The sequence below is a fragment of the Scyliorhinus torazame genome, chromosome 2 (assembly GCF_047496885.1).
Source record: "Scyliorhinus torazame isolate Kashiwa2021f chromosome 2, sScyTor2.1, whole genome shotgun sequence".
Lineage (NCBI taxonomy): Eukaryota > Metazoa > Chordata > Chondrichthyes > Carcharhiniformes > Scyliorhinidae > Scyliorhinus > Scyliorhinus torazame.
This window is the reverse complement of record NC_092708.1, coordinates 353,948,730-353,973,695: the sequence shown is the minus strand read 5'-3', so window position 1 is coordinate 353,973,695 and position 24,966 is coordinate 353,948,730. Positions and strand designations below refer to the sequence as shown.

The 24,966-nt window shown below is 49.8% G+C and overlaps 1 protein-coding gene across 6 annotated transcripts in view; it reads right to left on the bottom strand.

The window, feature by feature from the left end:
* lrrc9 (leucine rich repeat containing 9) overlaps positions 1-24,966 on the bottom strand; it is a 389,985-nt gene that overhangs the window by 157,583 nt on the left and 207,436 nt on the right. For 4 of the 6 annotated variants that reach the window (XR_011938366.1, XM_072491694.1, XM_072491713.1 and 1 more), the window contains exons 20-23: positions 24,253-24,393; positions 22,054-22,234; positions 20,433-20,653; positions 18,142-18,264 (exon numbers count right to left, since the gene is read on the bottom strand). Coding sequence is in view for 5 of the 6 variants with exons in the window: in XM_072491694.1 (XP_072347795.1) it covers positions 18,142-18,264; positions 20,433-20,653; positions 22,054-22,234; positions 24,253-24,393 (666 nt within the window). In the remaining variant the exon portion in view is untranslated. The remainder of the gene's footprint in view (positions 1-18,141; positions 18,265-20,432; positions 20,654-22,053; positions 22,235-24,252; positions 24,394-24,966) is intronic. The other 2 variants (XM_072491705.1, XM_072491720.1) reach the window with 1 other exon arrangement.

Below are 24,966 nucleotides of genomic sequence, written 5' to 3'. Positions count from 1 at the left end.
AACTGTTCAATCTCTCTTCATAAGTTAACCCTTTCATCTCTGGAATCAATCTGGTGAACATCCTCTGAACTGCCCCCAATGCCACCACAATGGGCAGCACGGTAGCACAGTGGTCAGCACTGTTGCTTCACAGCGCCAGGGACCCGGGTTCAATTCTCGGCTTGGATCACTGTTTGTGTGGAGTCTGCACATTCTCCCCGTGCCTGCGTGGGTTTCCTCCGTGTTCCTCCCATAGTCCAAAGATGTGCAGGTTAGGTTGATTGGCCACACTAAATTGCCCCGTAGTGTCTAAAAGTTGGATGGTTACTGGGTGACAAGGACAGGGTGGAGGTTTGGGCTTAGGTAGGGTGCTCTTTCAAGGGCCAGTGTAGACTCGATGGGTCGAGTGGCCTCCTTCTGCATTGTAAATTCTATGATTCTAGGAACCTTGCTCAAAAAAGGAGACCAAAACTGGACAAAATACTCCAGATGTGGTCTCTCCAACTCCCAATACAAATGCAATGACACTTCTCTTTTTATACTCGTCCTTTAGCAATATATGCCAAAATTCCATTTGCCTTTTTTATTACATGCTGCACCTGCATACCAACTTTCTGTGATTCATAAACAAAGACACCCAGATCCCAATGCCCTGATGCATTTTGAATCTGCTTTTTTTTTCAGCCAAAATGGATAACCTCACACTTAAGAGTCATAAAGGTTTACAGCATGAAAACAGGCCCTTCGGCCCAACTTGTCCATGTCGCCCAGTTTTTACCACTAAGCTAGTCCCAATTGACCGCATTTGGCCCATAACCCTCTATACCCAGCTTTCACATATAACTGTCTATATGTTTTATAAAAGACAAAATTGTACCCGCCTCTACTACTGCCTCTGGCAGCTCGTTCCAGACACTCACCACCCTCTGTGTGAAAACATTTCCCCTCTGGACCCTTTTGTATAAAACTCCATTTGCCAACTTTTGGCCCATTCTCTGAGTCTATCTATATCCATATGTAAACTCTTTCCACCCCACTAGCCTCCATATTCAAAGGATCATCATTTTACATTTCCACCACCTACAAACTATATCTTCCTTTGCCTTCCTCTTCTCCCCTTCACTGTCAGAATTCCAAAGGGACCGTTCCCTCTGTGACACCCTGATCCACTCCTCTGTTACTCCAAATGTTTTATCTTCTTCCCGTGGCACCTTCCCATGCAATCGCAGGTGTAACACCTTCCATTTGACCTCCTTTGTCTTTACTTCCCAAAGCCCCAAACACTACTTCCAGGTGAAGCAACAATTTACTTGTGCTTCTTTCAATTTAGACTACTGTATTCGCTGTTCACAAGGTAATTCCTTCTACATTAGGGGGACCACATGCAGACTGGGTTGCTGCTTTGTGGAACACCTCTGCAGAAGCATGACCTCAACCTTGCTATTGCAATTCACCATATTGCTCTCATGCTTATATTTCTGTCCTTAGTCTGCAGCAATGTTCCAGTGAAACCAAATGCAAGCTGGAGGAACAGCACCCCATCTTCCGAGTAAGCACTTTATAGCTTTCTGGACTCAATATTGAATTCATCAACTTATTAAAAAGATTTTTTTTTAAATTTTTTTTTTAAAAGAGTACCCAATTCATTCATTTTTTCCAATTAAGGGGCAATTTAGCATGGCCAATTCACCTAGCCTGCATATCTTTTGGGTTGTGGGAGCGAAACCCATGCAAACACGGGGAGAATGTGCAAGCTCCACATGGACAGTGACCCAGAGCCGGGATCGAACCTGGGACCTCGGCGCCATGAGGTTGCAGGGCTAACCCACTGCGCCACCGTGCTGCCCTAATTCATCAACTTCTGAGCATGAACTCTGTTCCCCATTTTGAATTCCGCCCCCCCCCCCCATCCCCATTGCCAGTTCGTATCTTGTTTTCATGCTTTTGCTTTCAGACAAGCCACCTTTATTCTGCTATGAATACCTGCTCTGGACCAATGCTTTGTTTCTTGATGACCACCATTACTACTTCCTTTACCATTTGTTCCATGGCATCTTTGGTATTTAATCTCCCCTGCTTTCTAACCTATCCCGGACCTTCACTTTTGCTCAACTTGACACCCCCTACCCCCCAAAGGTCAGATCCTGATAAAAATATTTTATTTATTTGTGTTATGTGAATGACACCCCTCTTGCTATGATGCCATGTTTTCCTGACTCATTGTGAACAAGCAGCTCATGCTCATTACATTTTGTCATAAATTTGAATTCTTCTGTTTTATTCCAGTTTGAAAGTTTGTATACCACATTTTTAAAAATTAAAATATAATTAGTAGCCTCACTATTGTTTAAATTTGTACTGTAGTTGAATCAATGAAGGATACTAATTGTGAGATAAGGGTTGCGATTTAATGGAAATGAAACAGAGTCCCGTTTTGGGCGGGTTTAGCAGGGTTTTTTCTGGCACTTCCAGCGCCGAGAACAGCCCCACTATTAACTGGGACTCTGCTTCATTTCTGGGCCTTGGCGGGGCATTCCTGTTTAGGTTCATTTCCAAATGAGCTCAGCTCGTCAGTGCAGGAACAGATCTCTGGACCCGGGACCCCCCACATCGCGGATCCGGTCTTCTCTAATATGCCAACTTACCAATTGGGCGTCATTGAGCTCCCCGCACCCCACTTCAGAGGGGTTGGGCATTCCCGGGCCCGATCACCAGCACAGGCAAGATGCCAGCAGGGCACCTTGGCACTGCCAGCTGGGCAGTGCCACCTGGGCACCCTGGCATTGCCAGAGTCTGTAGGTATTCACATTGTCAATTCATTTACACTACAAAATTTAAACTGAATTATTAGTTTCGACAATGGCCTCCTGTTTGCTGCTGAATAACAATGAAGCTATTGATGCTCAAATCTATTACAGGACCAATCTGACAGCAGTTTTCAGTGTTTGTGCACGCGCAGTTAACAATGGAAACGTAGATGTTTCTATCCGAGACGTTCTGATTCTTCACAGGCTGCGATGTTGCGGTTTTCCCCATTTTGATATCACCGTAATGGTGTGAATTTGATATGAATCACTATAAATGACTGGGGAAGTTAGGACTGGTAGATTTAAAAAAAAAATAAGTTTCATTGAAGTTTTCACAAAATATCAACAACAAAATGAAAAAGGAACCCAATAGAATTAAATACAAAACAAAATAAAACAACCCCCGTGCCCCCCTCCACCCTATACATATATAATAAATTAACACCCCGAATTAACACATAGCAAACATAGCAAATATATACACCCCTCAGATCCCCCAGTGTAGACAAACAAAAATAAAATAGAACCCCCCCCCGCCTCCCTCCCCAGGTTGTTGCTGCTGCTGACCATTGTCTACCGTTCTGCCAGGAAGTCCAAGTACGGTTGCCACCACCTGAAGAACCCTTGCACCGATCCCCTTAAGGCAAATTTCACCCTCTCCAATTTAATAAACCCCGCCATATCGTTGATCCAGAATTCCACGCTTGGGGGCCTCGCATCCTTCCACTGAAGAAGAATCCTTCGCCAGGCTGCCAGGGACGCAAAGGCCAGAATTCCGGCCTCTTTCGCCTCCTGCACTCCCGGCTCCTCTGCAACCCCAAATATTGCGAGCCCCCAGCCCGGTTTGACCCTGGATCCTACCACACTCGACACCGTTCTCGCTACGCCCTTCCAAAACTCCTCCAGCGCTGGGCATGCCCAGAACATATGGGTGTGGTTTGCTGGGCTCCATGAGCACCTAACACACCAGTCCTCACCCCCAAAAAAACGGCTCATCCTTGTCCCGGTCACGTGTGCCCTGTGCAGCACCTTAAACTGTATGAGGCTGAGCACGAAGAGGAAGAGTTCACCCTCTCAAGGGCATCTGCCCACGTCCCCTCCTCGATCTCCTCCCCCAACTCCTCCTCCCACTTACCCTTTAGCTCCTCCACCGAGGCCTCCTCCTCCTCCTGCATCACCTGGTAAGTTGCCGAGATCTTCCCCTCTCCAACGCACCCCCCCCCAAGAGCACCCTGTCCTGTACCGTGCGTGGCAGCAGCAGCGGGAATTCCACCACTTGCCGCCTGGCAAATGCCCTTACCTGTAGATACCTAAAAGTGTTCCCCGGGGGGGAGCCTATACTTCTCCTCCAGCTCACCCAAGCTCGCGAACTTCCCATCCACAAACAGGTCCCCCAGCCTTCTTATCCCTGCCCTGTGCCACCCCGAGAACCCTCCATCTATTCTCCCTGGGACAAACCGGTGGTTCCCCCGTATTGGGGTCCACACCGAGGCCCCCACTTCCCCCCTGTGCCACCTCCACTGCCCCCAGATTTTGAGGGGAGCCGCCACCACCGGGCTCGTGGTATACCTCATTGGAGGGAGCGGCAGCGGCGCCGTTGCCAGCGCCTCCAGACTCGTACCCTCACAAGACGCCGTTTCCAGCCGCCACCACCGGGCACGTAGGTATACCTCATTGGAGGGAGTGGGAGCGGCGCCGATGCCAGTGCCTCCAGACTCGTACCCTCACAAGACGCCGTCTACAGCCTCTTCCATGCATCCCCCTCCCCCTCCATCACCCACTTGCGCACCATCGCCACATTGGCTGCCCAGTAGCACCCACAGAGGTTGGGCAGTGCCAGCCCCCCCCATCCCTACTCCGCTCCAGGAACACCCTTCTCACCCTCGGAGTCCCTCGCGCCCACAAAAACCCCGTTATTCTCCTGTTGACCCGCCTAAAGAAGGCCTTCGGGATAAGAATGGTGAGGCACTGGAACAGGAACAAAAACCTTGGGAGAACCGTCATCTTAACTGACTGTGCCCTACCCGCCAGGGACAGCGGCAACGCGTCCCACCTCTTAAACCCCTCCTCCATTTGCCCCACCAGCCTCGTGAAATTAAGTCTATGCAGGGCCCCCCAGCTCCTGGCCACCTGGACCCCCAAATACCTGTAGCTCCTCTCCACCCTTTTTAGTGGGAGCTCGCCAATCCCCCTATCCTGGTCCCCTGGGTGAACCACGAACAACTCGCTCTTCCCCATGTTGAGCTTGTACCCTGAGAAATCCCCGAACTGCCTGAGGATCCTCATTACCTCCGGCATTCCCCCCACCGGGTCCGCCACATATAGCAGCAAGTTGTCCGCATAGAGCGACACCCTATGCCCCCCCCACCCCCCGCACCAACCTCCTCCAGTTCCTCGACTCCCTCAGTGCCATAGCCAGGGGTTCAATCGCCAGTGCGAAGAGCAGGGGGGACAGGGGGGACCCCTGCCTCGTCCCTCGATGCAACCGATAGTACTCAGACCTCCTCTTGTTCGTGGCCACACTCGCCATCGGGACCTCGTACAACAGCCTAACCCATCTGACGAACCCCTCCCCAAACCCGAACCTCTTCAGCACCTCCCACAAATACCCTCACTCTACCCTGGGAATTACAGGCCAGTTAGTCTTACTTCGGTGGTAGGCAAAGTAATGGAAAGGGTACTGAAGGATAGGATTTCTGAGCATCTGTCAAGACACTGCTTGATTAGGGATAGTCAGCACGGATTTGTGAGGGGTAGGTCTTGCCTTACAAATCTTATTGAATTCTTTGAGGAGGTGACCAAGCATGTGGATGAAGGTAAAGCAGTGGATGTAGTGTACATGGATTTTAGTAAGGCATTTGATAAAGTTCCCCATGGTAGGCTTATGCAGAAAGTAAGGAGGCATGGGATAGTGGGAAATTTGGCCAGTTGGATAACAAACTGGCTAACCGATAGAAGTCAGAGAGTGGTGGTGGATGGCAAATATTCAGCCTGGATCCCAGTTACCAGTGGCGTACCGCAGGGATCAATTCTGGGTCCTCTGCTGTTTGTGATTTTCATTAATGACTTGGATGAGGGAGTTGAAGGGTGGGTCAGTAAATTTGCAGACGATACAAAGATTGGTGGAGTTGTGGATAGTAAGGAGGGCTGTTGTCGGCTGCAAAGAGACATAGATAGGATGCAGAGCTGGGCTGAGAAGTGGCAGATGGAGTTTAACCCTGAAAAGTGTGAGGTTGTCCATTTTGGAAGGACAAATATGAATGCGGAATAAAGGGTTAACGGTAGAGTTCTTGGCAATGTGGAGGAGCAGAGAGATCTTGGGGTCTATGTTCATACATCTTTGAAAGTTGCCACTCAAGTGGATAGAGCTGTGAAGAAGGCCTATGGTGTGCTCGCGTTCATTAACAGAGGGATTGAATTTAAGAGCCGTGAGGTGATGATGCAGCTGTACAAAACTTTGGTAAGGCCACATTTGGAGTACTGTGTACAGTTCTGGTCGCCTCATTTTAGGTAGGATGTGGAAGCTCTGGAAAAGGTGCAAAGAAGATTTACCAGGATGTTGCCTGGAATGGAGAGTAGGTCTTACGAGGAAAGGTTGAGGGTGCTAGGCCTTTTCTCATTAGAGCGGAGAAGGATGAGGGGCGACTTGATAGAGGTTTATAAGATGATCAGGGGAATAGATAGAGTAGACAGTCAGAGACTTTTTCCCCGGGTGGAACACACCATTACAAGGGGACATAAATTTAAGGTGAAAGGTGGAAGATATAGGAGGGATATCAGAGGTAGGTTCTTTACCCAGAGAGTAGTGGGAGCATGGAATGCACTGCCTGTGGAAGTAGTTGAGTCGGAAACATTAGGGACCTTCAAGCAGCTATTGGATAGGTACATGGATTACGGTAAAATGATATAGTGTAGATTTATTTGTTCTTAAGGGCAGCACAGTAGCATTGTGCATAGCACAATTGCTTCACCGCTCCATGGTCCCAGGTTCGATTCCGGATTGGGTCATTGTCTGTGCGGAGTCTGCACGTCCTCCCCGTGTCTGCGTGGGTTTCCTCCGGGTGCTCCGGTTTCCTCCCACAGTCCAAAGATGTGCGGGTTAGGTGAATTGGCCAATGATAAATTGCCCTTAATGTCCAAATTGCCCTTGGTGTTGGGTGGAGGTGTTGAGTTTGGGTAGGGTGCTCTTTCCAAGAGCCGGTGCAGACTCAAAGGGCCGAATGCCCTCCTTCTGCACTGTAAATTCAATGATAATCTATGATTAATCTAGGACAAAGGTTCGGCACAACATCGTGGGCCGAAGGGCCTGTTCTGTGCTGTATTTTCTATGTTCTATGTACCCTATCGAAGGCCTTCTCAGTGTCCATCGCCACCACTATCTCCGCCTCCCCCTCCCTCGCCGGCTTCATAATAACGTTCAGGAGCCTCTGTACATTCGCGTTCAACTGCCTCCCCTTCACGAACCCCGTCTGGTCTTCGTGGCTAACCTGCAGCACCCAGTCCTCAATTCTCGTGGCTAAGACCTTCGCTAGCACCTTGGCATCTACGTTGAACAACAAAATCGGACTTCCAGTTGCGGCTGTGCCTAGGTAGGTCGCACGTTCGGCAGCTCCCGCCGGGAACGGACTTTTGGGCTCTTCATAGGGGCCCCAACAGCAATTGTTCGACAGCTTCTAGTGTGGGAAGGTGACAGCAAGGTCCCCCCGACATTATATGGATTGGACCAGGTGTGGAGCGGCTAAAAAAAGTGATCCTGGTGCAGCGAAAAGTGCGAGGGAGGAAAAGCAAGATGGCGGCGGGTGGAGACCAAGCAGCGTGGGCGCAGTGGTCGCAGGAGCAGCAGGAGTTTCTTAAACGCTGCTTTGAGGAGCTGAAGACAGAAATGCTGGCGCCAATGAAGGCGGCGATTGAGAAGCTTGTGGAGACCCAGAAGGCCCAAGGGGCGGCAATCCGGGAGGTGCGCAAAAAGCTTCGGAGAACGAGGACGAGATCTTGGGCCTGGCGGTGAAGGCACGAGGCGCTGCACAAGAGGTGGGCGGAAAAATTCGAGGACCTGGAGAATAGGTCGAGGAGGAAGAATCTTCGGATTCTGGGTCTCCCTGAAGGAGTGGAGGGGCCTGATGCTGGGACATATATGAGCACGATGCTCAATTCGCTGATGGGCGCGGGAGCTTTCCCGAAGCCCCTGGAGCTGGATGGGGCTCATCGGGTCCTGGCAAGGAGACCCAAAGCCAACGAGCCGCCAAGGGCTGTAGTGGTGAGGTTCCACCGCTTTGTGGACGGAGAGTGTGGCCTGAGATGGGCCAAAAAAGAGCGGAGCAGCAGGTGGGAGAACATGGTGATCCGAAATTATCAGGACTAGAGTGTGGAGGTGGCTAAGAAGAGGGATGGTTTCAATCGGGCTAAGGCGGTGCTCCATCGGAAGAGGGTGAAGTTCGGGATGCTGCAGCCAGCACGATTGTGGGTCACGTTCCAAGATCGGCACGACTATTTTGAAACGCCTGATAAGGCATGGAACTTTATACAGACTGAAAAGTTGGACTCAAATTGAGTGTTTGTCGTGGGGGATGTATACTGTGTTTACCGCGTTTGGAGAATGTTCTTTTTATTTGAGTGCTGGGTGGGGATGGGTGAATGGATTTGATGTGGGGGCTGTGGGAGAGTGTGGGCGTCGGTGTTGGAGGGGCAGGGGCCCATGGAGGAAGAGAGGGGGTGGAGGCACGGGGATGGGGAGTTGGGGTAAGGCCGCAAAAAGGAGCTGCGCCAAAGGGGGCTCAGGAAAGTGCGGGCTTTTTCCCGCATTAGGGAAGGATGAGGGCGGGGCCGGGGGGGGGGGGGGGGGCGGTGCTGGAGAGGAGTGCACACTGACTGCCAAGGTGTGGGGGGGATTCTCACACTGGGGGGTCGATGGAATGGCGGGAGAGGCTGGGGTCAGCAGGAGTCAGCTGACTTACGGAAGTGCCATTGGGGGAGCAAAATGGCTAGATGAGGATCTAGCGGGGGGGAGGGGGGGAACTGGGTTGCTGCTGCATTGGCCAAAAGGGAGCTGGAAGTAGGAGAGGTAGTCGGGGCAGGGATCCGCCACCTGAGGGACTGGAGGGTGCGGGAGTCGCGGGCACGTGACTGGCCTAGAAAAGGAGATGGCTAGTCGGCAGGAGGGGGGGGGGGCCTGAACGGGCCGGTCACGAGGGCCCGTGTGTTCGCGCACTTAAAGGGACTGAAGGCAGACGTGGTTATGCTCCAGGAGACACATCTGAAGGTGGCAGATCAGGTTAGGCTGAGAAAGGGATGGGTAGGGCGGGTCTTTCATTCAGGGCTGGATGCGAAGAACAGAGGGGTTGCAATACTGGTGGGGAAGCGGGTGTCATTCGAGGCACTGAATATTGTAGTGGATAATGGAGGTCGATATGTGATGGTGAGTGGTAGGTTGCAGGGGGTGCGGGTGGTACTGGTGAACGTATATGCCCCGAATTGGGATGATGCCGGATTTATGAAACGCATGATGGGTCGGATTCTGGATCTGGAGGTAGGAAGCTTGATAATGGGGGGAGGACTTCAACACGGTGCTGGACCCAGCACTGGACCGTTCTAGGTCCAGGACAGGTAAGAGGCCGGCTGCGGCCAAGGTGCTCAGGGGGTTTATGGACCAAATGGGGGGAGTGGATCCATGGAGGTTTGCCAAGCCCTTGGCCAGGGAATTTTCCTTCTTTTCCCACGTCCATAGAGCCTACTGCCGGATAGATTTTTTCATTTTGAGTAGGGCGCTAATCCCGAAAGTGGAGGGAATGGAATATTCGGCCATAGCCATCTCGGACCACGCCCCGCATTGGGTGGAGCTAGAGTTGGGGGAGGATAAGGATCAGCGCCCGCTGTGGCACCTCGATGTGGGACTGTTGGTGGATGAGGGGGTGTGCGGGCGGGTACGGGGGTGTATTGACAGATATTTGGAGGCCAACGACAACGGGGAGGTGCAGGTGGGGGTAGTCTGGGAGGTGTTGAAGGCGGTTGTCAGGGGAGAGCTAATCTCCATTAGGGCCCACAGGGAGAAGAGAGAGGGGAGGGAGAGGGAGAGGTTGGTGGGGGAGATTCTAAGGGTAGACAGGAGGTATGCAGAGGCCCCCGAGGAGGGGCTACTTAGGGAGCGACGGAACCTCCAGACGGAATTCGACCTGTTGACCACGGGGAAAACAGAAGCACAGTGGAGGAAAGCGCAGGGGGCGACGTATGAGTATGGGGAGAAGGCGATTCGGATGCTGGCACATCAGCTTCGTAAGAGGGAGGCAGCGAGGGAGATTGGTGGAGTTAAGGATAGAGGGGGGAATACGGTGCGGAGTGCGGTGAGAATAAACAAGGTATTTAGGGACTTCTATGGGGATCTGTACAGGTCTGCGCCCCCCAGCGGGGGAGGAGGGGATGCGGCAATTCCTAGATCAGCTGAGGTTCCCGAGGGTGGAGGAGGTGGCTGGTTTGGGGGCGCCGACTGGGCTGGAGGAGCTGGTTAAAGGATTGGGGAGCATGCAGGCGGGGAAGGCCCCGGGGCCGGATGGGTTCCCGGTTGAATTCTACAGGAAATATGTGGACCTGCTGGGCCCATTGCTAGTGAGGACTTTTAATAAGGCGAGGGAGGGGGGGACCTTCCCCCCGGACAATGACCAGGGCGCTGATTTCTTTGATCTTGAAGCGGGACAAGGATTCATTGCAATGTGGGTCGTATAGATCGATCTCGCTCCTCAATATTGACGGTAAGTTGCTGGTAAAGGTGCTGGCTACGAGAATTGAGGACTGTGTCCCGGGGGTGATTCATGAGGACCAGACGGGATTTGTGAAGGGTAGGCAGCTAAACACAAAGTGCGGAGGCTCCTCAATGTGATTATGATGCCCTCAGTGAAGGGGGAAGCGGAGGTGGTGGCAGCTATGGACGCGGAGAAGGCCTTTGATCGGGTGGAGTGGGAGTATCTTTGGGAAGTGTTGCGGAGGTTTGGGTTTGGGGAGGGGTTCATCAGTTGGGTCAGGCTGCTATATAGAGCCCCAGTGGCGAGTGTGGCTATGAACCGGCAGAGGTTGGAGTACTTCCGGCTGTACCGGGGACGAGGCAGGGGTGCCCCTTATCCCTCTTGTTGTTTGCACTGGCAATAGAGCCGCTGGCCATGGCACTGAGGGAGTCCAGGAAATGGAGAGGACTGGTCGGGGGGGGGGGGGAGAGTGAGCTCTTTGTGGTGCATTCAGGGGACCAGGGAAGGGGGATAGACGAGATACCGCTGAAGAGGGCGGAAAGGAACTTTCGGTACCTAGGGATCCAAGTAGCTAGGAGCTGGGGAGCCCTGCACAAGCTCAATTTGACGCAGTTGGTGGAGCAGATAGAGGAGGATTTTAAAAGATGGGATATGCTGCCACTCTCACTAACGGGTAGGGTGCAGTCGGTCAAAATGACGGTCCTCCCGCGGTTTCTTTTTGTGTTCCAGTGCCTTCCCATCATGATCCCCAAGGCCTTTTTCAAACGAGTAAGCAGGAGCATCATGGGATTTGTGTGGGCAAATAAGACCCCAAGGGTGAAGAGAGTGTTTCTGGAGCGTAGCGGGGACAGGGGAGGGGGGGGGGGGGGCTGGCGCTGCCAAATTTGTGTGGCTATTATTGGGCAGCCAATGTGGCGATGATCCGTAAGTGGGTAATGGAGGGAGGGGGCAGCGTGGAAGAGGCTAGAGGTGGCGTCCTGTGTGGGCACGAGCCTGAGGGCGCTGGTGACGGCACCGCTGCCGCTCTCGCCGACAAGGTACACCACAAGTCCGGTGGTGGCGGCGACGCTGAAGATCTGGGGGCAGTGGAGGCGACACAGGGGCGAGGTGGGAGCCTCGGTTTGGTCCCCGATTCGGGAGAATCATCGGTTCGTCCCGGGAAGGATGGATGGGGGTTTCGGAGCTGGCATCGGGCAGGGATTAGTAGAATGGGGGAACCTGTTCATCGATGGGACGTTTGCGAGCCTACGGGCGCTGGAGGAGAAGTTTGGGCTACCCCCGGGAAACGCTTTCAGGCACATGCAAGTGAGGGCGTTTGTGAGGCGGCAGGTGAGGGAATTCCCGCTGCTTCCGGCACGTGGGATTCAGGACAGGGTGATTTTGGGTGTATGGGTTGGAGAAGGCAAGGTTTCGGTGATTTGCCAGGAGCTGCAGGAAGAGGAGGAGGCCTCGGTGGAGGAGTTAAAGGGCAAGTGGGAGGAGGAGCTTGGGGAGGAGATAGATGAGGGTCTGTGGGCTGATGCCCTGAGTAGGGTTAATTCTTCCTCCTCTTGCGCCAGGCTCAGCCTAATACAGTTTAAAGTTACTCACAGAGCGCATATGACAGGGGCGAGGTTGTGTAGGTTCTTTGGGGTGGAGGACAAATGTGGGAGGTGCTCGGGGAGCCCGGCAAATCCCGTCCATATGTTCTGGTCGTGCCCTGCGCTGGATGGGTTTTGGAGGGGTTTTGCGAGGACCATGTCCAAGGTGGTGAACGCCCGGGTCAAGCCAACCTGGGGATTGGCATTATTTGGGGTATCGGACGAGCCGGGAGTGCAGGAGGCGAAAGAGGCCGGTATTCTGGCCTTTGTGTCCCTGGTAGTCCGGCGGAGGATTTTGCTACTATGGAAAGATGCGAAGCCCCCTCGTGTGGAAGCTTGGATCAGTGACATGGCAGGGTTCATCAAGCTGGAGAGGATAACGTTTGCCTTGCGAGGGTCTGTGCAAGGGTTCATCAGGCGGTGGCAACCATTCCTAGACTATCTCGCGGAGCGTTAGGAGGAGGTCAGCAGCAGCCCAAGGGCGGGGGGGGGGGCGTCTTTTGAGGAGGAGTTTGGGTGAAGGTGGGGGTTCCCTATTTGTGTTTTTAAATGTTATATGGGGGGTTATTGTATACGGGGGAAATCCAATGTATAATTTCTGATTGTTGTGTTCTTGTTTCTTTCTTTTGTTTGGGCGGGGGGGGGGGGGGGGGGGTTTGTTGAAAATTTGTTGAAAAATTTGAATAAATATATAATTTTTAAAAACAACGAAATCGGCCTGTAAGACCCACACTGCAGGGGATCCTTGTCCCGCTTCAGGATTAAGGAGACCATTGCCCGAGACATCGTCGGGGGCAAGGCCCCCCCTCCCTTGCCTCATTGAAGAACCTAACCAGCAACGGGCCCAACAGGTCCAAATATATTTTGTAGAATTCGACCGGGAAACCGTCCGGACCCGGTGCCTTCCCCGCCTGCATGCTCCCCATCCCCTTGGCCAGCTCCTCCAGCCCAATCGGGGCCCCTAATCCCGCTACCAGTCCCTCCTCCACCTTTGGGAACCTCAATTGGTCCAGAAAGCGGTCCATCCCTCCCTCCTCCAGTGGGGGCTCGGACCGATACAGTTCCTCATAAAAGTCCCTGAAGACCCCATTGATGCCAACCCCACTCCACACCACACTCCCTCCCCTATCCTTAACTCCTCCGATCTCCCTAGCTGCGTCCCGCTTCCGAAGCTGATGCGCCAGCCTTTTCCCCATATTCATAAATCGCCCCCTGGGCCTTCCTCCACTGCGCCTCCATTTCCTGGTGGTCAACAGGTCGAATTCGGCCTGGAGGCTACGCCTCTCCTTCAACTTCCCTCCTCAGGCACCTCCGCATACCTCCTGTCTACCCTCACCATCTCCCCCACCAGCCTCTCCCTCTGCTCTCTCCCCTCCTTGTGGGCACTAATGGAGATCAGCTCTCCCCTAACCACCGCCTTCAGTGCCTCCCAGACCATCCCCACTCGGACATCCTCGTTATCGTTGGCCTCCAGGTATCTCTCTATGCTTCCTCGGACCCGCTCACTCACCTCCTCGTCCGCCAACAGCCCCACCTCCAAGAGCCACAGCGGGTGCTGGTCCCTCTCCTCCCCCAGCTCTAAGTCCACCCAATGCGGGGCATGATCCGAAATGGCTATCGCCGAGTACTCGGTATACTCTCCTCTCGCTATCAGCGCCCTGCTCATAATAAAAAAGTTGATCCGGGAATAGGCCTCATGAACGTGCGAGAAGAATGAAAATTCCCTAGCCCCCAGCCTTGCAAATCTCCAAGGGTCCACCCCTCCCATTTGGTCCATAAACCGCCTCAACACTTTAGCCGCCGCCGGCTTCCTACCCTTCCTAGACCTGGAGCGGTCCAGTGCCGGTTCCAACACCGTGTTAAAGTCCCCCCCCCCCATTATCAGGCCCCCCACTTCCAAGTCCGGGATCCGACCCAATATGCGCTGCATAAAACCTGCATTGTCCCAGTTCGGGGCGCACACGTTGACCAGCACCACCCTCTCCCCTTGCAGCTTACCACTTACCATTACATACCTGCCACCATTGTCTGTCACAATGCTTGACGCCTTGAAAGACACCCTCTTTCCCACCAAGAACGCCACCCTCCGATTTTTGCCATCCAGCCCAGAATGAAACACCTGACCTACCCACCCCTTCCTCAATCATACCTGGTCTGCCACCTTCAGGTATGTCTCCTGGAGCATGACCATATCCGCCTTCAGCCCCTTCAGGTGCGCGAACACCCGGGCCCACTTCACCGGCCCGTTCAGTCCCCTTATATTCCAAGTTATCAGCCGGATCAGCGGGCTACCCGCCCCCTCCCCCGCCGACTAGCCATAACCCCTCCTCGGCCAGCCACGCGTCCTCACCCCACGCCCGGCCAGTTCCCCACGGCGGCAGACCCCCCGTCCCAACCCCCTCTACTCGCTCCAGCTCCCCCTTGATCATACCAGCAGCAACCCGGTTCCCCCCCCACCCACCCCCCCACCCCCCACCCCAGCTAGGACCCCTCCTAGCTGCTTTGCTCCCCCCATTGCACTTCCGCATGTCAGCTGACTCCTGCTGACCCCGGCCACACCCGCCTCTCCCTCGACTCCTCCCATTGTGGGACATCCCCTCCTCCTTCATTACCCATCAGCAGGCTCTCCGCCTCCCCCTTCCATCCCAAGCGCGGGAAACAACCCTCGCTTCCCGCCACGGCCCCACCCCCTCCAGCCTTCAGCGCGGGAAAAATCCCGTGCTTTCCACCTGCCCGGCCCCGCCACCTCTGATGCAGCTCCTTTTACAGGCCCAGTCCCCTCATTCCCGACTCGGGCCTCCCCCTCCCCCGCGGGGACCCATCCCCTCTGCCGGCCATCTACCCTTACTCTATTTACTTGCCCCCCTCCAAGAGCCAACCGACAGACCCAACCAAAACAGTGCCCAACCCACCCTAACCACCAACACCGAATCAAAAACAAGAGCAAAGAACCCCCCCTCAAAGTGTAACACACCAACAGCAATCCCCGACCACCCATCCCGACCCTCAGTTTGTGTCCAGCTTCTCGGCCTGAACAAAGACCCACGCCTCCTCCGGGCACTCAAAATAATGGTGCCGGTCCTTGTAGGTGACCCACAGTCGAGCCAGCTGCAGCATGCCAAACTTCACCCCCTTCCTGTGCAGCACCGCCTTCGCCCGGTTGTACCGTCCCTCTTCTTCGCCACCTCCGCGCTCCTGTCCTGATATACTCGAAGCTCCGCGTTCTCCCACCTACTGCTCTGCTCTTTCTTGACCCATCTGAGCACGCACCCCCGATCAGCGAACCGATGAAACCGCACCAGCACCGCTTGCGGCGGCTCGTTAGCCTTGGGCCTCCTCGCCAGCACTCTATGGGCCCCTTCCAGCCCCAGGGGCCACTAGAAGGACCCCACTCCCATCAGCGAGTTTAACATGGTGACCACATAGACCCCCACGTCCAACCCCTCCAGCCCCTCCGGGAGGCCCAGGATCCGCAGATTCTTCCGCCTCGACCGATTCTCCATCTCCTCAAACCATTTCTGCCATTTCTTGTGGAGCGCCTCGTGCGCCTCCACCTTTACCGCTAGGCCCAAGATCTCATCCTCATTATCGGAGATCTTTTGTCGGACCTTACAGATCGCTACCCCCTGGGCTGTCTGGGTCTCCAGCAGCTTATCGATAGAAGCCTTCATTGGCTCCAGCAGGTCCGCGTTGAGCTCCCTGAAGCAGCGCTGGATAACCTCCTTCTGCTCCTGCACCCACTGCATCCACGCTGCCTGGTCCCCGACCGCCGCCATCTTGCTCTTCTTCCCTCGCACTTTCTTTGGGTTCACCACCACTTTTTTTAGTCGCCCCGCTCCTGGTCCAAGCCATACACTGTTGGGGGAATGTTGCAGTCTTCTTCCCACACCGGGAAATGTCAAAAATATGCCGTTGGGGGCACTGAAAAGAGCCCAAAAGTCCGTTCCAAGCAGGAGCTGCCGAACGTGCGACCTAGCTCTGCATAGCCGCAACCGGAAGCCAGGACTGGTAGAGTTAGGGGTAAGCGAGATCTGAAATGGTGATAATTACTTACAAGCAACCTCACCGGCCCTGAAAAATAATTTTACAAATGTTGGGTTCATTCCATCAGGGGAAAATTAATGCTGCAATTCTTTTGAACAAAAAACATTTATTTTTCTGTCCGTCTCCCTTAATCCCATCTGCACTTTCCAATTTGTATTTTGCTTCCTATATGTGATTTAATTGTGCTTTATACTTTTTAGTTTTTTTATTTCCTGATTTAGATCCTGCATGTCTGTGAGGATACTGAAATCTGATTAGTTGAAAAGACTGTTCATAAGAGGGTGATGCACAGAAACAAATACAGGTGACTGCAAACCTCTGCAGGCAACACGCTTGCATGTAGTCCATGTGCAAGGTGAAAAGAAACAGTCATTCCTTAGCCACAGAGTAAAATCCAGGCCATTAAATTATTGTGAATTCTATTAGCACTTTTAAGCAAAAGTAATATTTTAGTAGCTATGTAAGTGTTTTTGCACTGCAATTTTTGAAAATGCTATAGGAAAACCACTTTGATACAGTAATATTCTATGTACAATAACTGAATTCTGGAATTTCTGAAATCAAATAGATGTATGGAAACCAAACAGTTTTTTTACTCACTGCCTCCTAAGCATGCATCTGGATGGCCTCCTGTCCCCAATGCAGATACAGGGCATTTGTCCACTTTTCCTCCAAGGCTTCCAGTACACTGTCAGAAAGCCTTGAGGCACATATGCCCAGTCATAGCACAAGCAAAAGCAGCACGTTAGCACAGTGGTTAGCACAGTTGCTTCACAGCTCCAGGGTCCCAGGTTCGATTCCCGACTTGGGTCACAGTCTGTACGGAGTCTGCACGTTCTCCCCGTGTTTGCGTGGGTTTCCTCCGGGTGCTCCGGTTTCCTCCCACAGTCCAAAGATGTGCAGGTTAGGTGGATTGGCCATGATAAATTGCCCTCAGTGTCCAAAAAGGGGTGTGATTGTTGGGGTGTATGTGTGGGCTTAGGTAGGGTTCTCTTTCCAGAGGCCGGTGCAGACTCGATGGGCCAAATGGCCTCCTTCTGCACTGTAGATTTTATGATTCTATGACTCGAAACATTCTTCAATCTTTTACAGGACAGATTCAGTTCACATAGGACTCTTAGGCCTTCTTGCAGCCACAATGCACTTCTCCTTCAAGAGATGGTGGCTGCCTTTTAAGTAACACCAGCCACTCTCACTATCAAAACCTCATTGATGCCTGCAACCAGTGGACAGCATAGGTAGCATTGGCTGCACATAGCAATCACATGACCAGCAGACAGCACAAATTAATCATGTTGCCTGGAGCACAATGACTAGGCACAGTTAATCGTACAGCATGGATCCTCACATACTTTTTCAGGTCTTATCCAGTCTGACTGCCTTTAACTTTTAATTTTGTTTGCATTCCCATTACTTAATATTAGACCTAATAACTCATTCTTCCATTTGGCTCCCAAATCATTTTGTACAAACACAGTACTTGACTGTCGGATTGTTATTACCCAGATACTGAGTTTGCACCGCGTGTCTTTGTTTAGTATGTTAGAGCACATTAGTACTAATGTAAAACAGAGTATTTGTCATTATGGAGAAATTGTGTATTTTTCATTTTTACTGAACTAGCTATTCAGCACTGAAAAGGAAACAACCTGAATTTCCATATTTTAGAAGCTATGCGAGTGTTTTCGCACTGCTAATTCTTTCATGAAAGCATCCACTCCTTGTGTGGTCCAGTTCCACCCTCCACCACTTTGCAACACTTCATCTTCAAGTCTTGCCAGCAGAAATCAATAGGCCATCTGACTGCAGAGATGTAACAGCTAGAGTCAACCCTCTCGTCATCTAATGCGATTAGGTGATTACAGACTTGCAATCAGATCTGGGACTTTCTTAGGTTAAGTACTCTGGTCAGTCAAGGCAGACAGCTACATGAGAATTATAAACTTGCACCATTATAAATAAAGAAAACATTTTTATAACAGGTGAGCATAGACTAACCACTATAGTTCCATCAAAGGCTCTCAATGAGGGCAGGTGATAGATGACGAAGAGGCGATAATGTTCCTGTTTATAAACCACTGGGTTTCCATACAAGTCCAATATGACAAGATTCTCCATTCCCTAAAAATATAAAAGATTAATTTTAAAAAATCAAAGCATATTATAATTCAAAAGATCTGTAATAATCTTCCACAAATACAAAGGGTGCGATTTACCAGCCATATCGCGTGACCGGTAAATGCCGGGTGAGGCTTCTTGGCAGCCACGGTATCTCATAGGAATCTACCCTGCGAGGCGGCGCGACCAGAATCCTGCCCACAGGCAGGTTTTAAACCGACTTAAGCATACTTACAGGTGAGCTACCGGCCTCCCGGGATCTACTGGCTTCCACAGGGAGGCCTCAGCCGGGCGCCGTTTAGTGCTGGACCACACAAATGGGGACCAGGTGGAATGGCACCCAGGGGTTCTCCCAGGCCATCAGAGGCCCCTGGGTGGTCAGGGATAGGGCTGGGTATCGCTTCTCGGCCTTTTGGCTAAGATGAGCATGAGGTCAGGTATAATGCCTGGTTCTGGTATATCTCTCTTGTGGGGACCATGAATTGGATTCAATTTGAATTGGTTTTTGCAGCAGGCAAGGAGCTGGATTAGGGGTTTGCCCCTGTCCACACTCTGAGCTCTGGCTTTGTAACTCTGATAAAGTAATTTAAAAAAAGGATAGGGCTGGGCGGCCCCCAGGCCCTCCTTCTGAAAAACGGGCACCTTGATACTGCCAGGCTGGCATATTGGCACTGCCACCCTGGTGCTGCCAAGGTGCCCGGGTGGCACCGTAAAGCCAGCAGAAGGACCCCCAGGGTGGACAGCGCCAGGGTGCCTGGGTGGCACTGTCAAGGGTCCATGTCCATAAAAGGAGGGTGGAGGGGAGTATGAAGGATGGGGGGGGATGCAGGGCAGATAGAAGGGGCCTCTGGAAGGTGGGGGGAGATGAAGGGTGGGGGTCCTAAAAGGGGGAGCTGAAGAGGTGTGTGGAGGCCTGAAGAGGAGGGCCCTCAGGGACCCCATAGTGCGGTGCCTTCACTTGGGAGGGGGGGTGTACTGCCCATGTGAGTGGGAAGTGATATGCCCATGGGTGGGGGTGACCAACAAGCTCACTTAGAGATTGTGGCACCCTTTCAAATTGATGGCCCCATCTCGGAGTTCAGCTCCCCAGTGATGAAGAAAATTCTAAGTGTGGGCTAAACAGTGAGAAATTCCCCAGGGCCCAAAAAAGTGACTAAGTATAGTTAGATAGTGGTGGGAACTCAGCAAAATCCACCACAAATGACACTTAGAAACTTATCTGTTAGATCGTACCCATAATGTTTTGATGTTATGGAATTCCCCACAAGAAACACTGGTCAAAATTGAAAAAGTATAGCTTTTAGAAGTGCAAAAGTCAAAGAATCTTAAAGCCTAGAAGGGGGTCGCTTCGCTAATTGTGGCTTTTGGAGAGAACAATCCAATTAGTTTCACTCCCCTACTCTTTTACCATTGCCTTACATTATTTTCCCTTTAAGAATTCATCCAATTCCCATTTAAATGTTACTATTAAATCTTATTCCACCACTCTTCCAGATCATAATAATCCACAGAATATTTTCCTCTCACTTCTGGCTCTTTTGCCAATTAACATAAATCTGTGTCCTCTGCTTTCTGATCCTTCTGCTGGCAAGAAGGTTTGCTCTTTGTCTAACCTTTCAAAACCCTTTATGATTTTAAATCTATTAAAAGTCCCCTTACCCTTCTCTGCTTTAGAACAATTCTAGTTTATCTAGTATCTCCATGTAATTGAAGTCCCTCATCCCTGGCAGCATTCTAGAAAATCTCCTCAGCACCCTCGCCAAAGCTGTGTGATGACACCTAGAATAAGACACAATACACCAATGACATCTATAAAAATTTAGATTTAAGGGCAACGTCCTTGCTTTTGAATTCGATTTATAAACCCAAGGACCAGGTATGTTTTTAAAAAAAAGAGGTATATCGACTTGTCTTGCCACTTTCAAAGATTTCTGGACATACATCCCTGGGTCATTCTGTTCCTTGAACCACCTTTACAAATCTATCACTTAGTCTATATTGCCTCTCCTCATTCTTTCGTCTAAAATGCAGCACTTCACATTGAAGAAGATTAAAGAAAAAGATGATGAATGGGATTAAATGGATAGTTCTTTCAGAGAATGCAAATGTAGCAAAAAGAATTTCAAATGTCTATTCTGCAAACTGTCGATTAATGTACAAATTGTATTTACCTTTAAATGGTAGATCTCACAGTTATTATGTATGAGATTGTTTCCCATGTAGAGTTCTATCAGGGTGTATATTTTCTGCAAACTGCGAAGTGAACAAATTTTGTTGCCTTCTAGTGACAAGTGATGGAGATGCGTTAACTTATCTAGACCAGAGCCTTCCAAATTTTTCAACTGATTATTACCAAGATTCAATCGAGTCAGCTTGGTCAGCTTTGAAATCCCTATTAAAACCAAAAATAAATAAATACACAAATAAGAGGGTTAAAAAGAAACAATTTGCATTAATACAGTAACTTTCACATTCCCAGGATGACCCAATGTCCAGCCAAAGACTTACTGTTGAAATGTAGTCATTGTTGTTATGTAGGCAAACACACTAGTCAATGTGGACACAGCAATGCCCAATAAAAAGCCATTAAATAAATTACCAAATAATTTGTTCAGGTTGAGCAATTATTAACTAGGTTACATGGGGAACACATCACCCCGCTCTTCAAATACTGAAGACCGTGCAGGATGTAATCTGGTGAAAGGTTATCAACATGAAACATTGACCTGGATTTTGCGTCCGTTGGGCATGCACTCACTTAATGGGCCCAGAGGCATTTGCAGAATGTACTTCATGCTGGTTGGCCAATTAATGGGCAGTGAGTGTGAAATGCACGCTGAGAAAGGCTCAACACAGCTGAGGGGAGGCAGGAAGAAAGTGCATGTGAAGGAAAGGAAGGGTGATGCTGGTGCCTTTAATGGGCTCCCTCAAGTTGGAGCTACTACAGAGCTGTATCAGGTTGATGAAGATCTCTACAAATTAACTGTGGTGTCTAGGCAGCACATTCAAACACCTGATGGCAAAACTCAGAAAATCTCAGCCCCCAGACACCTTTTAAAATTTTATTGCAACCCTTGTCAATTGGCCTGTGTGCTAACCATAAAAGTGATGGGCTATGTGAAATCGCTTTTATTTGATTCTTTAATAGGCCAAATTGACGCTTAATTGTCGGCAGGCATGTTTCTCACTACTGCACTGGCTTTGGATCATGATATCAGGAACAAAGCAGTATAAAGATGATTTCTTGAGGTACAGCTTTAATTGTGCCAATGCATATCAGGATGGAAAGTCCAGGTGTGTTATATGCAAGGGTGTACTGGAAAATGAAAGTTTAAAACACTCAAAACTTCAAAGGCATTTGGAGACTAAGCATGGCGAGTTCAAAGACAAACAAACCTCAATTTATTTGAAAGGATGCAGTGAGAATGTAAATAGTCAGCTGCAGACCTTAGCAGAAACATTGAATGACAAAGCAAGTGAGATCGTGAGGACCAAGCAGGCTCATCTGTCGCATTAAAGGTAAGCAACAATGGTTTCTCGCGAAGGTTGGCCGGCATGGGTCACGAAGGTCTATAGGTTAGCAAAAGTGGGTCCCAGAAAGAAAGTTTGAAAAACACTGTTAGAAAAGGGTTGAATGATATTCTTGTTTGCTTAAAAAAAGCCTCTTACATTGTCAAGTGTAGAAGCTGCTAGTTTTATTTTGAAATTATAAAATTTTGTTTGCCAAGTAGTACAGGGAGAAATAAATCCAAAACCTGCAAAACAAGAACAATTCTGTGAAAATCCAACCACTACCTTCAAGTTCAGAAATGAAATTGTCTTCCAGAGAAAGTTCTTCAAGTTGGAGACAATGATCCAATCCTTCAAATCTGCGGATGCTGTTGTTATTAAATGAAGCCCAGCGCAAATTCTGCAGCTTATCTAGATTAGTGAGTTGCGAAAGATTCTGTCCATCTAAATTTAATGTAGTAATCTGTATACAAATTGCAAATCGAAATATTAAAGGACGTAGGTATTTAATGACTTATTTAACACTTTAAAACAAAACAAAATGGAAATTAACATGTACTGATGCAAAGGGCGATAATGTTGAAAAAAAGTTTGTTTTTAACTCCCTGGTCAAACATCCAGATATTTCATAATTAATTGATCATATGAATAGGTGACACAAATTTGTATTAGGTTTGCAGAGAGTGTTATTACATTACAGTAAGTAGTTAACGTTGTAGTTGCCTTCCTGAAAAGTGCAACTTTAAGTGAAATATCATCAGATTTTCCCATTGCAATTAAGCTAAATGCTGTATTTAGGTTCTGTAGGACCTGGTTAAAGAAGTAGTTAGGTTTTATGGGATCTTTCCAATCAGAAAAACAATAAAACATTATATAACCTACATGTTGAAATATTTTGTATTCTTAAATTCCTATATTCAGAAATAAAATAATTTTAAAAACGTAAGAAATGTAAAAACATTATCAATATAATAACTGTTTCTACCTAACTCCCCCATGCTGCCTCTCCAACTCTCTAGCTCTCCGTTCTCTGACCTCTCAACTGCCATCCATCGTGCTCGCTAAGCCCCCACTCGCCACACTCCCTGACCCTCCCACTCACCTCTTCCCTCTCCTACGCTGTGAGCAAGGGCTCAAGGAGATGAGCGGCAGGAGGCAGGAAGAACAGTTTTGGAGCGAGAGCAGCTTCAATGTGCAGGATTGCAGATGTAAGATGCACGATAGCATAGTGGTTAGCACTGGCTTCCAGATTCGATTCTTGGCTTGGGTCACTGTCTGTGCAGAGTCTGCACGTTTTCCCTGTGTCTGCGTAGGTTTCCTCCCACAAGTCCCGAAAGACATGCTTGTTAGATGAATTGGACATTCTGAATTCTCCCTCTGTGTACCCGAACAGGCGCCGGAATGTGGCGACTAGGGACTTTTCACAGGAACTTCATTGCAGTGTTAATGTAAGCCTTCTTGTGACAATAAAGATTATTATTATATTATTCTAAGCTGGAGAGATTTTGATTTGATTTGTCTTATTATTGTCACATGTATTAGTATACAGTGAAAAGTATTGTTTCTTGTATGCTATGCAGACAACGCATACCGTACATAGGGAAAGAAGGAGAGACTACAGAATGTAGTTGTCAAGAGGGAAGGTCACCAACGACCAGCAGAGTCAGCAACTAGAGGGAAGGTCAGCAGTGAGAAGCAGGGTTGTCAGCACTGGGAGAAAGAGTCAGAGAGAGAGGTTGTTCCAAAATGGCAACTACTCCACATCAAACCCAGCGTGAAACAACGTTAAAACTAAGCTCCCGACGCTAAACACAAATACCAACCCTACTGACTGACTGGTGTTAAAGCAGAAGTATTTAAAATGTACTTACTGTATTACAATTAATCTCAGATATGTAAACATTAAAAGGTTTTAGGGTACTGCAAGGGATTTTATTTAACAACCACCTGGTTGAAACAATAGATTTGATATTAATTAAATGACTAGTCTAAGTTGAAAGTTGAGGGCAGCACGGTAGCATTGTGGATAGCACAATTGCTTCACAGCTCCAGGGTCCCAGGTTCGATTCCAGCTTGGGTCACTGTCTGTGCGGATTCTGCATATCCTCCCCGTGTGTACGTGGGTTTCCCCCGGGTGCTCCGGTTTCCTCCCACAGTCCAAAGTTGTGCAGGAGGTTAGGTGGATTGGCCATGATAAATTGCCCTTAGTGTCCAAAATTGGCCTTAGTGTTGGGTGAGGATGCTGTGTTGTGGGGATAGGGTGATAGGGTGGAGGTGTTGACCTTGGGTGGGGTGCTCTTTCCAAGAGCCGGTGCAGACTCAATGGGTGAAATAGCCTCCTTCTGCACTGTAAATTCTATGATTCTATGAAAGGCTATCATTCTGGTACCAAATCCTACACCAGCAGGGACTTATTTTAAGAATGCTTTATTTGCCAACTCTGTAACCTTAATTAGTGACACTTCAAACATTATTACAAACCTTAGGATACCAGAAGGTGGTTTGGTCAATAGATAAATTTGGCTTCATTTTGCTTAACAGAGTCAGATTCTGAGCAGAGTTCAATAAACTGAGGCAACGAGGGCACTCTTCATCAGTCCGTGAATGGGTTAATAAAGAAACCTGTCAGAGAAGGGAAAATACTTTTAGCTTAAGTGATGAAAGCTGTGTTAAATGTAATAAATAGAATTAACTTGTTTAAGTTTGTAAATTTCATCCTATTGCTACTGTTTCAATATTCTGTGGAGGGAATCATGTGGTGGGACTGTCCTTTAATATTATTCAAATTCATAAAAATGTATTTAAATGAGACTTCGACCCACGTTATGTCACCAGGGAGGTTTATGAAAATTGGGAATCAAAATTCTCACCGGTATGCTCTAGTTTCCAGATTCTTGCGAGATTTTACACCCGCATCGCCATTTACGCTCGCGGAAAATGCAGGCACATAATTGCCCCTTCTGGGCCATAATTCCCCACTAGCATCAGAAATAAATGGCCTTTAGGAATTGGAGATTGTAGGGGTGGGTGGGAGGGAAGGGGTTTGAAGATCAGGGCTGGGAGTGTGGGAGAAATCAGAGGTCGGTAGGGGGGTTTGGAGTTGGGAGGGTGGGGGTGTCGGAGATTGGGTTCAAAGGTCATAGGGTTGAGGGGGCGGAGGTCAGGGAAATGGGAGGGCCTGTGAGTTGGAAAGAA